At 36.0% G+C, this 14,527-nt stretch overlaps 1 protein-coding gene across 5 annotated transcripts in view; it reads right to left on the bottom strand.

Moving 5' to 3' along the window:
* Nucleotides 1-14,527, bottom strand: part of CCSER1 (coiled-coil serine rich protein 1) — a 727,634-nt gene that overhangs the window by 568,015 nt on the left and 145,092 nt on the right. For all 5 annotated transcript variants that reach the window (XM_061477323.1, XM_061477292.1, XM_061477306.1 and 2 more), the window contains exon 5: nt 10,301-10,394. In XM_061477323.1, coding sequence (XP_061333307.1) covers nt 10,301-10,394 — 94 coding nt within the window. The remainder of the gene's footprint in view (nt 1-10,300; nt 10,395-14,527) is intronic.

The raw sequence follows: 14,527 nt of genomic DNA, 5'->3' as shown, positions 1-14,527 counted from the left end.
CAATATTACATGTTTGAATCATCATTGGGACAAAAGAAGGGACAACAAGCTCTCTCATCACAAGAAACTCAGGTACAACAATAAAGTCAACTAATACTTTCAAACACTACAACAGGTATAACCCAAACTTTGAGTAATAATGCCCAGTGGGTACAACTGTGGTAAGAGTTAAGAATTAATTTATTTGAGCCCACGCTTTGGTTGACGAGCATGATAGGCTTTTGCAATATTTTTTCCTCCTATTACGAAGGAACTTGAGGTTTGCTTTGGCTTTTTTTCAGCAGAAAAGAAAATAGCAGAAGGAGTAACAGTAGTTACCGGACATACCAGCAAGAGCAGTGGCAGTGTCAGCTCCACTTCCTGGAATGACATATGAAGTAGCACAAAATATAACATGATTTGCCTCTAAAGACTGTAGTAACTCTAGTCATTAATACAGCTCCATCCCAACATCCTGAGTTATCTCAAACTTTAATGCCAAGTCCCCGTGACTGCAGGAGTACCCCTTTCTACATACTACAACAAAGTTAAGTGACTAGCTTAAGTTAAGTTACTAGCTTAAGTGACTAGCTTACCAGAAATATGCTTCAAAGAGCCCAGCTAAACCCAGAAGACCTAGACTCTATCTTTAACTATCAGATTACCCTTTCTATCTAAGAGTGGACCTACAAGGATCCCAGAGATAAATACTTCAAAATATCAAAAGTCATTACTTTAACTTTCTAGACACACACAGTTTGTTTGATCTTGAATTAGGACCACTGCAGAAGTTATATGGAAAACGCAATTGATACATAAACTGAGTTACAGCTGTTATGCAGAGGAATTGTGAGCTCATAATTGTTCCTCTTAGTCCCTAAATCTCTTGGTTGTACTCACAGAAAACTGAGAAGAAACAGCATGCTCCTCTCAAGTTCTTATAACATTTCCATTTTGGCAAGACACCCTGTCCAGATCTTTGTAAACTCACAAAGCAGGACAGAAAAGCAGCATTTGGCACCCTACTTCAACTTTGCCATCTGAAAATGCAGAATTGCTTTAAATATGATGGCATGCTTTGATTTGTCATAATGTTTATTATTGCATTTCTTTTCTGCCTGCAGATATTAAAGATGTTTCATCTCAATGTATGTATAAAATCAAAGGAACGTAGAAAGACAGTATGCTTAATTTAATTACTGTCCTGGTGCTTTCAGTAAATGATGGCTGAGCATACCAATATGAATGAGGATTTGTAACTAAATGTCACACTATAATTATGAAAGAACAGGAAACGGAGATACAGACTCTGACTCTAATTGCTCCGTACAAATACATCTCAGAGTATTCTTTTATGACCCTGGAGTTGAGGACTGTGCTCTTTTCCCCTTTTTGTCTATTTATGAAGGAAAAACTCTTGGCATCTAAACTATGATGTGATGTCCTGTGATGCTGATCTTCTAACTGCTCCATTTAACTGAATAGAACTTACAAGTACATATCATTAATAAAATCTGTATCAGCCAGAAAAGAACCCAACATACTGACCATTTGAACATTATCAGTCCTTCACCCCTCTTCACACCAAAAAGAGCTAAAAATACTAATTTGCCCAGGAAACTGAGTATTTTTCCTTTATTCACTGAGAACACATAGCACAGGCCAATTATCTGTAGTATGTAAGACATGCTTTAAATATATTCTGAGAGAAGCACAGCTAGAAGCTAGCCTTACATGCCTCCTGCAGCTTATCAACTAGACTGGTTTGCAACTCAACTTTAAAGGTAAAATACACTAAAAGAGTTTTAAGTTTAATGGGTGGCAGCTCTGCGTTGTGGGGTTTTCTTCAGTTAAAACTGGACTAAGATTACACCATTCATTTATATAAATAAGAGAACAAAAACAGGACTCTCAACTCAGTATTTCTTTTCCAGAATATGGACCAGGTTGCTCCAGGATGCTGGAGGACTAAGCTTATATTAGCCTAGAACTTCTATTTAGTTTCATTCTAATTTAATAGTAACAACTTTCCTAGTCATTATTTCTTCTCCTTATTTTGAGTAACTTCAGCTTCAAGACTCCTAATAACACACCTAGCCACAAGCACGCAATTTCTGAATAACAAATACGCTTTTCACATTTGATAATAGTACCTATTCTTTCACTGCAGAGCCTGGAAAAATCCCTTTCCTTTCCTCCATGGCCAGTGCTCTTTCAGAAGCTGTAGATCATGGTTAGAACAGTTAAGATTATTGCAAGTTTTATTTCATTTCCCTAGAGACCTTAAGTTACCTCATTACTGTGTAAGATTTATTAAACAATGCTTCAGGGAAAATGTGTAGCCTAGTAGCATAGGTTGCTCTGAAAATACAAAAATCCCTGTTTCTAGCTTTTTTAGTTACGGAGAAACTAGTGCATGTGACTCTCCACTCCGTACTTCAAAGCCACACTGGAAAATGGATGTACACATGAAATGAGGCTGGTCACACTGTTATCAGGTTATTTTATAGTGGTATAAGTAATGTAGCTAAGTCATGCACCAGTTTTTGTTACGTTCATTATTAGTAGTGCTCATTGTGCTTTCATTATCTTGTTGTCCAGAATCTGTAGTGACAATACAAGATGCTACTGAGCTAAATAATCTGTGAACCTCCTTTTCAGCAGAGACACAGATCTCTTTGTTACTTTAATGTCACAATGTCTATTTTCTTCAAAACCTGTAAATATAAACTGAAATATTATCACACGTATCAAGCAGAAAACCGAAGGGTTGCTGCCCTCGTTTAACCTGTTCTGTAACATATACACCTCTAAAAGTGACATTTGGGAACGCTGAGGCTTTAAAGAGAACTCAAGGAGTGGGGTGCCCAGTTCCAATTAAAAATCAAAATGTGCTCTTGTTTTTAAACATAATTTGTTGCCAAAGATACATTCATGAGTAAAGCAGTACATTCAAATTACTTAAGTTTCTTATCTCTTTTTCTTAGCAGCTGTCTGACAAAAGTATAGTTAGGATAGTTCGGGGGTTTTTACTATTCTCTATTTAAAGGCAAATTAAAAACACTGAGAAGCCTGCTTTCCTTGCACTGACAAACATGAATGCAATACACGGGAACTTTGGCAGACTCTCAGAGACAACGTCTGCTTGGGAGCAGGTCTGCTTTGCCAGAAATCTCAGGAAAAGCATCCAGCAATTGGTATTTGCCCCTTTTGAGCTTCTGTGCCAGCCAGTGCCACTGTCTTACAAAATGAGTTACCATCCACCCAAACAACAGTGCCAGAGCTTGCTACCCACGCTGTCTTCCATAGAACTTGATGCTGACTCCAGGCTTCCAACAAGAGCCACCTTTCCGCTGGCTGAGGGCTGATCCATGGGCCAAAGGCACCCTGCAAGGCCCCTGCTTCAGGCATGCTAACACACTTTGGTTTCAATGAATGCCAGCTGATCCATCGTAAGTGAGGAGCTGGCTTTTGGTGTTTTGCTGCCAGAGTAGTATAATTTATAAATAAAAAATGTTTTATCTATTCTCTTATTTTATTTGGATGATCTTTGACATTTCATAAGCAAGCAAATTTATTTCTGTTGTACAGTTTGTAACTACCTGTGCTAATGACCCAGTATCAGCACTGAATTTTTCTGTACATGTCTTTTATAGCATTTGTATTTCTCCCACTCCTGGTCAAAAAACCCACCTAAAACACCAAAGGGGCTTTGCTCCTCAGTCCTACCCTCCATTAAAAAAAATCAAATAAAAATAATTAGTGCATTTAATTAATAGGCACAGGAGGAACTCCAAACCCACCACAGAATTTTCACACAGCTTGTTCATCACATTCAAAACAAATCAGCAACTACTTAATTAATATAACTGGATCATTATACCAACACTTTAGCTTGACTGGCTACTGATGCAATTGATCTGCAGGCTATCTGGCTTTAAAAGAAATACAATAAAAACTCCCAACTCTTACTTCCTAAAAAACAAGTATACTGCCTTTGTATTGGCAAAGCTGCTAGTATCTAACGTAATTATGTTACTAAAAAATCATAATCTGATAACTAATTTGACATTTAAATAAGCATAAGTTGTGCATCCACCTCAGAAAACAAAATCAGGTTTCTACCTTGCTCTTGGAAGTTTGCAAAACCCATACAGTAATCTGTCAAATCAATAATACAATTTTTTTAATTAAGAAATCCCAACATTTGTGTGGTCAGAGGGTCCTCTAGGCCAGCACACGCTTCGGGTCTTACTAATATGCACTAAATAGAAACAACCTAATACAAATACATGACAAAGACTGGAGCCCACAGTTTCCAACCACCTCACTAAAACATACCTCTCCCTGCTCATTGCTGACAACTCTAAGCCAACACCACACCAGGGCATTACAGTTTCAACATAAAGAGCATCTGTTTAACGACTACTTTTCTATTTTTTATTAGGTATATACAAGCAAGCGTTACATTGTAAGAGCGATACTACTACATCAGAACTTCATATGCTCATTCCTTTCACTTACATTAACAAAAGCTACAAGACCCTTCTTCCTCAACATCCAGTAACAGAAGAAAATACATGGAGCACATAAAAGCCACTCCCACCATGTCATTTTCTCAAGTCACATATACTCTTTTACATTCTTAAGCCTCAAGCAAGTACCAAAACATGTATTACCACATACAGAATTAAGCAGACACTTGAGAAGCTTCTAACAGAGATGGTCTTTGGTTTGAACAAAATGTGCCCTATCTCCGAAAGTGGGGTATTTTAGGAGTTGAACAATAATTAGATGGATGCTAAAATGCCCTTTCACATTTCCACGTTTACTTCATTTTTTCCCAAATAAGCAAATAAGACAATTTCTGAAATATGTTAGATCACTGCTTTACAGATGAGGCTGAGGCATTAAATCCAAAATGGCTTAAGCTCCATCCAAAGACAAATCTCTTCTAAAAATTATAGCCAGCTACATTATTCAAAACTACTCAGCAAGCACCCACATGATGAATGCAGCAGGCCAGTCAGGGTACCCAAATAATCAGTATTGCACTGATGAATAGTCACTGCGCAGTGTGGAGCCTGATGTGGAGATGATACATGCATGTGCTTCGTATCTGGTACCTGGAGCAGACCCCCTGAATTCAGCTGGACCGCTTGCTACAGATCCCAGCTACAGACATACATTTTTATGACATCTATGGCAAATAGTTAAGAAATTTAAAAAATACCTTGGATATCTATTGCCTTGTGTACTTTAAGAAAAGGCTACTAGTTACTGCAGTCATCATTTAATGACAACACTAACCTTACAAAATCAAGTATTTGGTTTTTCAATAGGCTATGGCACAACACAAGAGTACAACTCACCCACATGAATGGGCATTAGTTGAATAAATTCCCCACTGCTCATATCACTAAATATATAGGTCTTCCTTATACATAATCAATACTCAGAATCAGTCATGTTTCACCTGGGAAAAGGAAACTGAATGCGATCAAATTAATGCTGTCACTTTCTATAAACCAGCAATGGTTTGCTGCTACAGAAACCACTAACTTCATTATTCTACAACAGGAAATCAACACTGTAACATATTTTAAAAGTCTAATTTACTTAGAGTAATAAAAAGGCATGCTCAAGGCTCATCATGTATGTCATATTATGCTTAGTTTTAAACATTCCAGACTAAGAACAGTATGCAAAACCTTCAGTGAATCAAGTTGATTAATGCTTTGCATTTGTATGCAGTAGTGCTCTACATTCACTGAGAACTACATAAATATTATTTTATTAAATTTAAAAGCAATTGTGTTAGGTGGGATAATAAAATGTCTTACATTCTTTATCTCGGCAGTAGCCTTTTAAACAGAAATAAAAGTAGTACATTAATGCAGTAAAATCACTTATGGAGAGATCAGAAACAAGGTAGTTGCAGACTTCTACAGCTGTGCTAAGACTTTCAGAACACAGAAGTCTACATTCAAATTAAAGGCACCTACATGAGGTTTGCAGGTATCTCCTTATCTTCAATTGTGTGGTTATAGAAAAAGTTAGGGATATGTTTTAATTTTCAAGTACTTATCAAGGTTCACAGTGCCCTTTTGCAGGAACACATTTCATGAGGATGCTGCTGGAGGACAAAGAGCTCATTAGGGCAAAGCTGAGAGGACAGAAAAAAAACAGGAGCAAAAAATGGGTTGGAGTAATAAATTAAAAAAACATCATAAACAATGAAAGAGGCAACAGATCTTTGTCTTTTTCACCTTTCTAACTCTGTATTTTAATTTATATGACATTCCACTTTCTGGAAGAAAGTCTCCTTGCCTGCCAATTGGCTCCTAGCTCCTCCTTTAAAATTTGCTCCTTAGCAGCCATTTATCCCAGAAATCCTTCCAACAGTATCTTATTTTCCATTCATAAATGGTCACTAAAATTATGGTAAATCAATGCAATTATTTTGTTAAATTATTATTGTCAACTTCAGTAGAAAGTCAAAAAGATATATGCTCAGCCTAGCAAATACTGTACTTTTTAATCACAGTAGCTAGAAGTAGAAGCTATTGTAAATCAGGCCATAACTAACAAGTCTCTAAAAATCTGGAGCTCCTAATGGCAGTTAATAGACTTTCTCAATTCACCATTAACCAACCCATCAACTGTATTTATTGACTGTGGAACTACACTTCAGAGTTGCTGTTTCAGTGATACAGCATGCTGCATACAGCCCTGCGACCAAGAAATAGTTTGTGATATTCAAGTCAAAGAATATGAAGGCTAATATCACATCATGTCATTTGACTTCTTACAGATTTTCATAGGCTCTTGAAGAGTACGAACTTGCCCCATTCATTAGTTAACCCTCCATAACAACCAGAGAAAGACCTGAATTATTTTTCAATTACAACTCCTTATATTTCAGCTTATGTGTTAAAATACTGAATGGAGCTTCTCTTGGAACATTTTCCCCTGCAGCAATCACCCACAGAATTCCTTATAAGGGGCAAAGTGGAGCACAAGTGAACTGTAACATGGTTCTAGGACTGATGGCCTTAACCAAATAAATGCTATAATTGGTATATCAGTATTATATATTTTTATTATATATTATATATGCTATAATCAGTATAATATATATATCAGTATTAATATAATCAGCATCAATATGCAAAATATCAACAGGATTTTTATTAGACTACAAATAGTCATAGTACTGTCGATAACTTTGACTTCCATAAGAGAATGATTTTAAGGTTACCATGCAAAAAGCAGCATTCTGTGTTATATTTTTATATTTATAAAGACTTCCATTCCCACAACAGACCTAGAAGCACATGCATTAGCTCCCAGTTGACTTCAGTATGATACAAGTGTCAATGTCAGCTACACAGATCCCTTTCAAGTATTAGCAAATCATAAGGAACTTTTTAGGTGTGTAAACAAATATTGCTACAAAACTGCTTAAATATGTAAAGTTGACATAACACCAAGCTGAATCCTATATATATGATGGACAGCATGTACCAACAGGGAAGAGGAGGCTCACAAGTCTGTATGTCTGGGATTGTCTTTAATGATTTTTGGGGAAGCAAGCCATAGGTAAACTATCAAGCACATTGTCTTAAACAGGCCTTTACAAAGAGTCCAACAAACTGGCCACTAGCAAATACTGTAGAAAAGCATCTACTCTTCAGGCTGGTCACAACTGAAAGAATTAAATAGCCCCTTAGTTTTATTCAAATTCAATTAGTATATAAATTCTACCATAATAGTACTGGCTCATCCTCAGTGAGTATTCCGTTTTCTTCTTGTTTATGATGGGACCAAGATTACAGATCTTTTAAAAAAACATACATTGCTTCTCAGTTATCTGCAATAGCTTATATATGCACACCCAGAAATATGATCACTTCCTATCTGGTGAGTTTACAAAAGATTGAAGCTCTGCATTAAACTGGTTGTACATCTTAGACATGATCACTTCATTGTTTCCATGTTCCTGTTCTTATAAAAATCACATCAATAACATTTGATAAGGTAATTGAGGAAGCTTAGAAGAATTCTACTAAGGTATGAATGGAGAGGCCTATTAGAGAAAACAAGCCCAGAAGTGAAAACAGAGAATGGGTTAATTGAGAATTACTAGAAAGAATTTTTGTTGAAAAGTCTTAAATCCTGGAAGCGGACCACAGCTTAATATAGCAATCAGAAAAGCAACTTGTCAAAAACATTTAGCTGTCAGTATCTAACTCTAGGGTTTTATGTACTTTAGTGATAGGTAAATGCCAAATGACTGAAAATTAAGCCTATCTCAGTATCTTACCATGAATAAAGATGATGAATTACAACCAGCCACATCTACCCATTTTGTGCCAGATCCTAACCCAGTACAAAGATATCAGCTTTATTTGGTGAAATTGTGCCAATTTATACTGTGGTTCTGTCCTTCTAACTCCTTCTTTCAAATGAATGACTCAAAAACAACAGTGACAACTAGGAAAATCCTATTTTTTTACAGCTAGACCCACGACCAAATAAATATACCTAAGAGCAAATATTAATAAGATAAACACCCATGTTCAAAGACACCATGTATACTGCAATGCATACTGCTCAGAATAGAAATGATTACTATTCTTTAAAAGACAACTTATATACTTCTGTTTTAAAAGCATCTCATTTGTTCTGGATAAGGAGACAAGAGTAGAAAGATTATGTGTCGTATCACATCTCCATCTTAATTAATTTTCTATCAAGTATAATGTCATTTAGGCATTACATTACATCAAGCATAATGTCATTTAGGCATTACAATCCTAGCTGTTTCAAAAGCTGCTATGCATCTTTGCAATATACTGGACATACCTTTTCAATCACTTTTAATTAAGTGTTTTAGAAATATGAAAAAGGAGGAAAACACAAGCAAGGCCAAGTGCAACATGTTAGGGAAGTTTATTTATGGAAAATGGTTCTGCCTGTTAATTTGTTTCCAACAGGTCCAAGGAATGAACAAATCTAAAAACTGTGAGTCCTCATAAAATATTTGTTTCTGAAGCTTTTTGACCCACATTTCTTCACAGTTACTTTCTGTAACCAGTTAATAACATTATTCAGTACTGTTTAGAAAGGGCCTTTGCTGTGCAGGTAGTTTGTTGTAGCCTAGCTCCAAGTAATTTAATGAACTATAATCACATGCGTATTGCTGCTTCAACACCCTATACTCTCTGGCTACTTTGGCTACTCTGGCTTCCTACCAAATAAAATGGAACAGATATTTTGTCCTATAAGTAGATATGCAAACAGGTTTAAAAAGCACAATACAATGATTAAATAAAATTATTATAGAGATAATTCAGATATATTAACACAATTATCATATATAGAATAGTTGAAACATGAGCATAATTCAAGCAGTTTATCTGTAACTACTGCTAAATTTGCATCGAAGTACGGACCAGAACAGAAGATGACAGACACAAGTCTGCATGAATGTGCACTACATATACCTAATATAGTGGGTACCTATAGCAGTTACCTGTATGGTGGATGAAGAAAGAAGGGTCAGAAAACAGCAGGTAAAAAAAAGAGGGCGAGAATTACTCCTGCGTAAAAGCATGTCACTGTCATAGCAGAGTATCGCAACAGAGTACAAACTCAAAGCTCTACCTATGATCAAGTATCAATCTCAAATACATTTTAAGTCTCTCTAAACCCTACAGTTAGCAGGAGTTTTTCTGTTCACAAACTAGGCCGTACACCATCTTATGTCACAGCCAAAGGAAATGCAGGATTCCCCACTGCAGCTGCCAGACTTGCCCAGACCTCGTATAATCCTGTTATAAAATCATCCTGAACACACTGCAAGTTGACCTTAGCTATTGCTATTCATCACAACACTGCAACAGTTCCTTAACCAACTACGAAAGAAAGGATCAAGTAACATTCCTGTCTCAAATAAAACCTTCTTCATTGGAAACATGTTATTCTGGCACACACAAAATAGGATCACCTATTTTCAATAACCACATGGGGTAAGCAGTCGTCATTTTAAGTATCTCGAAAATCATACAGGTGCAGGAATTCTAAAGCTGTACAAATCACTTAAATTTCATAACTGAACATACAAAGTTCAAACGCAGTGTGAAGTGCATTTTTCTGTTAAACAACAAAAGCATTTGGAAATAACACTACAAAATGCATACTGCTCTTCCCCTTCCAATAAATCTTTTTTTTATTTCCAAGTAATTGTACTGAATACACTTTGTATTTCAAGAACAACTATACCTCACTGAAGATATTCAGTACTTATCTGACTTACCAGAATGATGGTGATGTTGTTCTTCTAGGAACTCCAAGTCAAGCATGAGGTCATCTTCATCCAACTCACAGGAACCCAAGTTATTCAAAACATCCTAATATAGATTAAAAAAAAAAAAAAAAAGCATTTAGACAGATGTGTTAACAAAACTGTTCTGCACAAAATCATGAGCAATCAGATCTGGGAAATACATTTAAGGAGGAGCTAGAGAAAATTTTTTTACTGACACTGGACTGGTGAGAAAATGTATGAAACAACTGTCCAAGTACAATGCATAAATGCATTAGTCACCATTCTCTGGTTTTACAAGATATCAAAGATTTAATAAAAAAATAAAAAAAAAAAACACAGAAGTACAAGTAATACCATCTGTGTAACTTGATTATTTTTTTTTTTGGTAGAGCTCAATGATTGCCTTGTGTATTTCAAAATTTAATCCTAACTTTTAATGAACCACAAAAATTTTATTTTTAACACAACACAGAAGCATCAGTACTACATTTTTTAATTCTAAGCTCTGCCTGCCCTTACCGATATATTCTGAAGAGAGATTTACTGTTATATTTATCCAAGGGTTAAAGGGACACATATTTAGGAATTCAGTGCAAAAGAGGCCAGGTGATCATCCCAAAGTATCAATCTGCCTGTAAGATCTCTATATAGCAATCTGCTATACCAAAAGCAGAGAAATGTAACAGTAGTATGCATTAAACTTGTAAAAGCCCTTCCTGACTTCAATTACAACTGTATTTTCTGTAATTGTAATTCTTTGAAGTATTTTCTCCCCATAACTGTTATTCACGCTCACTACTTATGCTTATTCAACCCTTTTGAGTAATTATTTCTGCAAGTTTGTTTTTCACTTTCACAAACAACACAGGCAACATCAGGATGTTTTCTTGCATTCTTTCCCTGACCTACCATTATTATGAGAAAACCTCTACTGAGACACAGAACCCACTATTAATGCTGTTATGTACAGATGTCAAGCACAGAAAGTGACAATTGTCAAGTACTGAGACCTGCACATAAGTAGTGAGTAGTATTTTATGGAAAGAAAATATATATCACATGAACATTACAGTGACATCAAGCACACGCATCTTATTCCCACTACCTTAACTCAAAGAGCTGCTGACAAGCCTTCCTTAGAGTGACTGTTTCTTTCACTCATGCTGACAAATTGTAGACTTTCAAAATCAAATTATATATTATTACTTAGTACAAAAGCATAAAAATAAAACACAGAAATACATATCTCAATATGCAGGTGCATTATATCAGGTTACTGTACTTGATACTTACGTAGACACAAACTTTCCTATTCCAGATCTGTGTTAATGTTAAACAAACTCAAACTAAAACTGTTTTACTAAAAACAAAATTAAAGAAAAAGAGTGTTCTGTGTTAAACTGAAGTGAGAGAACACACATTGCTCAATGTTACAGATAACCTAAAACTTAAGTAACTTTTCAATCACTGTTGGAACTTGTGAAGAAGCACTGGAGATCAAAAACCTCATTTCATGTCCTTTAGTACCTAAATATCTTTCAAAATAATAACAGCAAGACACTTCTAAGATTTGTTCTCTGTTCTTTTTCACAGATTCCAAAAGCACTGCCTGACGTGACTGAAGTATCTTCAGTCCAAGTGTTATTACCAACTGTGTTTTGGAAGGAAAATCAATGATTATGGAAGGTTAAGAGCAGAAGAACATAAGGAAACAAAACAAAACAAAAGAAGACTTTGGAGATTTTTGCTCCCTTTTTAAATATAGACAGTATTACGCACTTGAGATTGATCAAAGGGTATCTCAGAGAACAGAAACATACCTTGTTTGTATATTGTTTTATTAATGTAAGAAAAGCATTTTGGTGACAAAGTCCAGAAGAACAATCTCTGAAAATTTAAAGCAACAGCTAAAAAGTTTTCAAGCCAGTAGAGATAACAGGTAAAACATTTAGTATGTTTTAAGTACAAAGGTTTGTTCTTTACCTTAAAATTATCATCTGTATTACAGCTGACCAACTGAACCCACCCTGATATTAACGCTAAGCATCCTTCAATGAGCCATACCAATAGTAAGGAGTGTGATTTCATCCTAATTGAGCATCTCCTACATCCTGTGCAGTAACTTACCCATAGTGTGAAATCTTGGGTGTTTGCCTGTGAAAATGTAGTAATTCACAGCCTTTGTAAAAAAAAAAAAATAATAATTCTATTTTATTTGGAAAAAAAAAAACCAAACAAAACACAAACAGGACTGCAGTTTTCTAAGTTTTGGTGAAACTTCACCAGATTAGGTGGACCAAAAGGAAAAAGTTTATATACAAATCTCCTCTCATTATTGCCTTTCAGGAAGGTCTTCACTTCCAGTAACTTTCAGAGTGGAGGCAAACTGAGTCATCTGTCCTCTGTCCTACGAGTTTGATGTGCATCCTATTCCACACTGCAACATCTCTGTTTGCTCACCTGAGCTGAGGGCTCCCAGCTACCTTCCCAACACACTTACAAACCCCTTTCCTTTCCTTTCCTTTCCTTTCCTTTCCTTTCCTTTCCTTTCCTTTCCTTTCCTTTCCTTTCCTTTCCTTTCCTTTCCTTTCCTTTCCTTTCCTTTCCTTTCCTTTCCTTTCCTTTCCTTTTTCCTTCCCTTCCCTTCCACCTCTTTGCCTGCACCACCAACAGTAGGCAAGCTGAACTGATAAAATAAAATTCCCCCAGGTCTATTCTTGGAAGTACTTCACCAGGGAAACAGTATCTCTCTTTCCCCAAGTTCATTTGTTCTTTATAAAGGATCAATCACAGAACTGGCAACAAACAAATTAAAGCAGTTACTGTCCATCATGACAAGAATAAGGTTTGGCAGAGGATGCTGCACTACCTGTCAGGGGTGTCAGCAATGTCAGTCCAGCTGCTTTCCTGCTTTCATTGCCCACCTCTGCCAGTGAGGTCCTTCCACAGATACAACACAGAAATCAACTCATGAGTGCACAAAAAAGCACAAAAGCACACCAAAGCAGAGTGTTACTTCGGTTCCCTGGGCTATCCTAAAAGGAAAAAAAAAACAGCAAAAAAAACACAAAAAACAAACCTGTTCTAACCTTTTCTGAAAACATATAATTAGAAAATATAAGAGAAAAAGGCTCCTAGAATGACTTTCCTAATACCACAGAACAGCACAGTACTTCTGTGAGTGCACACCAACAACCTCTGCCCCTCTGCTTCCTCGCCAAGATCCATTATTCCTTTGTTGCTATGACAATTAGCAGCAACTGTAATTTCTTTGTTAGTTTAATATCTCTTGACCTTGTCCTCATTCTCCCTCACACCACTGCTGCTGCATTCCTTGAAGAATAACGCAACTAATTTAAAAATAAAAGAAAATAAAAGAAAGCTCAAGCTCTAAGGAGCATTCAAAGGGAGTAGTTTCAAGGCTTTGCTACATAAAGTAAAAGAAACGAATGTTTCAATCAAGGTCCCAAGAAAACATTTGTTGTCAATTTATGGTGGCATACCTTTTATTTATTCCAGGAGGCAAACCATTTAGTTAAGGCAGAAACCACAGCAAAACCTCTTTATTGACTCTGTAATAACCCCTTTGAAGCCTTATGATGTACTTCCTACTTCTAGTGTCTGCTTGACTTCTACCACTGATTTGTCTTTATAATGGAACCAAAGTTAACATGATGGTGGTTTTTTTCCTTCCAGTTGATCATAGCTTGTGAGAACATGTGAATACACTAAGTTCATCATTTGCCCACATCTCTCAGTTTTTCCTGGTCAAGACAGGCTGCAGCCCAAGTTTACCTACAACTATTTCTACCTTTGACTTGTTGAACTACCAGCATTATTTAAAGAAGTTTCCATTTGAACAATTGTTCAACACTGATATTTTAAACATTACTAATTCAAAATAAAAAGCACTAATTTGTACAATGTTCCAGGCTGCTTTTAGTAACTGATAATGGCTGCAGCAGAAAATTGAAAGACTTTAGTAACTTTTCAGTAATAATTTTCGTATTTAAAATTCTTTCATCAACAAAGAGAAGTATAAATTGCTATTTTTCATCCAACCACCACATATCCTAATCAAAAGTCCATTGAACTCAATGGTACTCAATTTAGACATAACTAGGCCTAAACATTCGTAACAAATATGACCCAAGAAACATTTTATTATCGAAAAATATGCAGTGATTTGAACAGATACAGTTCAGAAATAGCTGA

This window comes from Pezoporus flaviventris, unplaced genomic scaffold (assembly GCF_033815535.1).
Source record: "Pezoporus flaviventris isolate CSIRO_AGI_PZ_B2104156 unplaced genomic scaffold, CSIRO_AGI_Pfla_v1 ptg000002l, whole genome shotgun sequence".
Lineage (NCBI taxonomy): Eukaryota > Metazoa > Chordata > Aves > Psittaciformes > Psittacidae > Pezoporus > Pezoporus flaviventris.
Note: the sequence above shows the minus strand (reverse complement) of the source record. Positions and strands in the feature narration are given on the sequence as shown.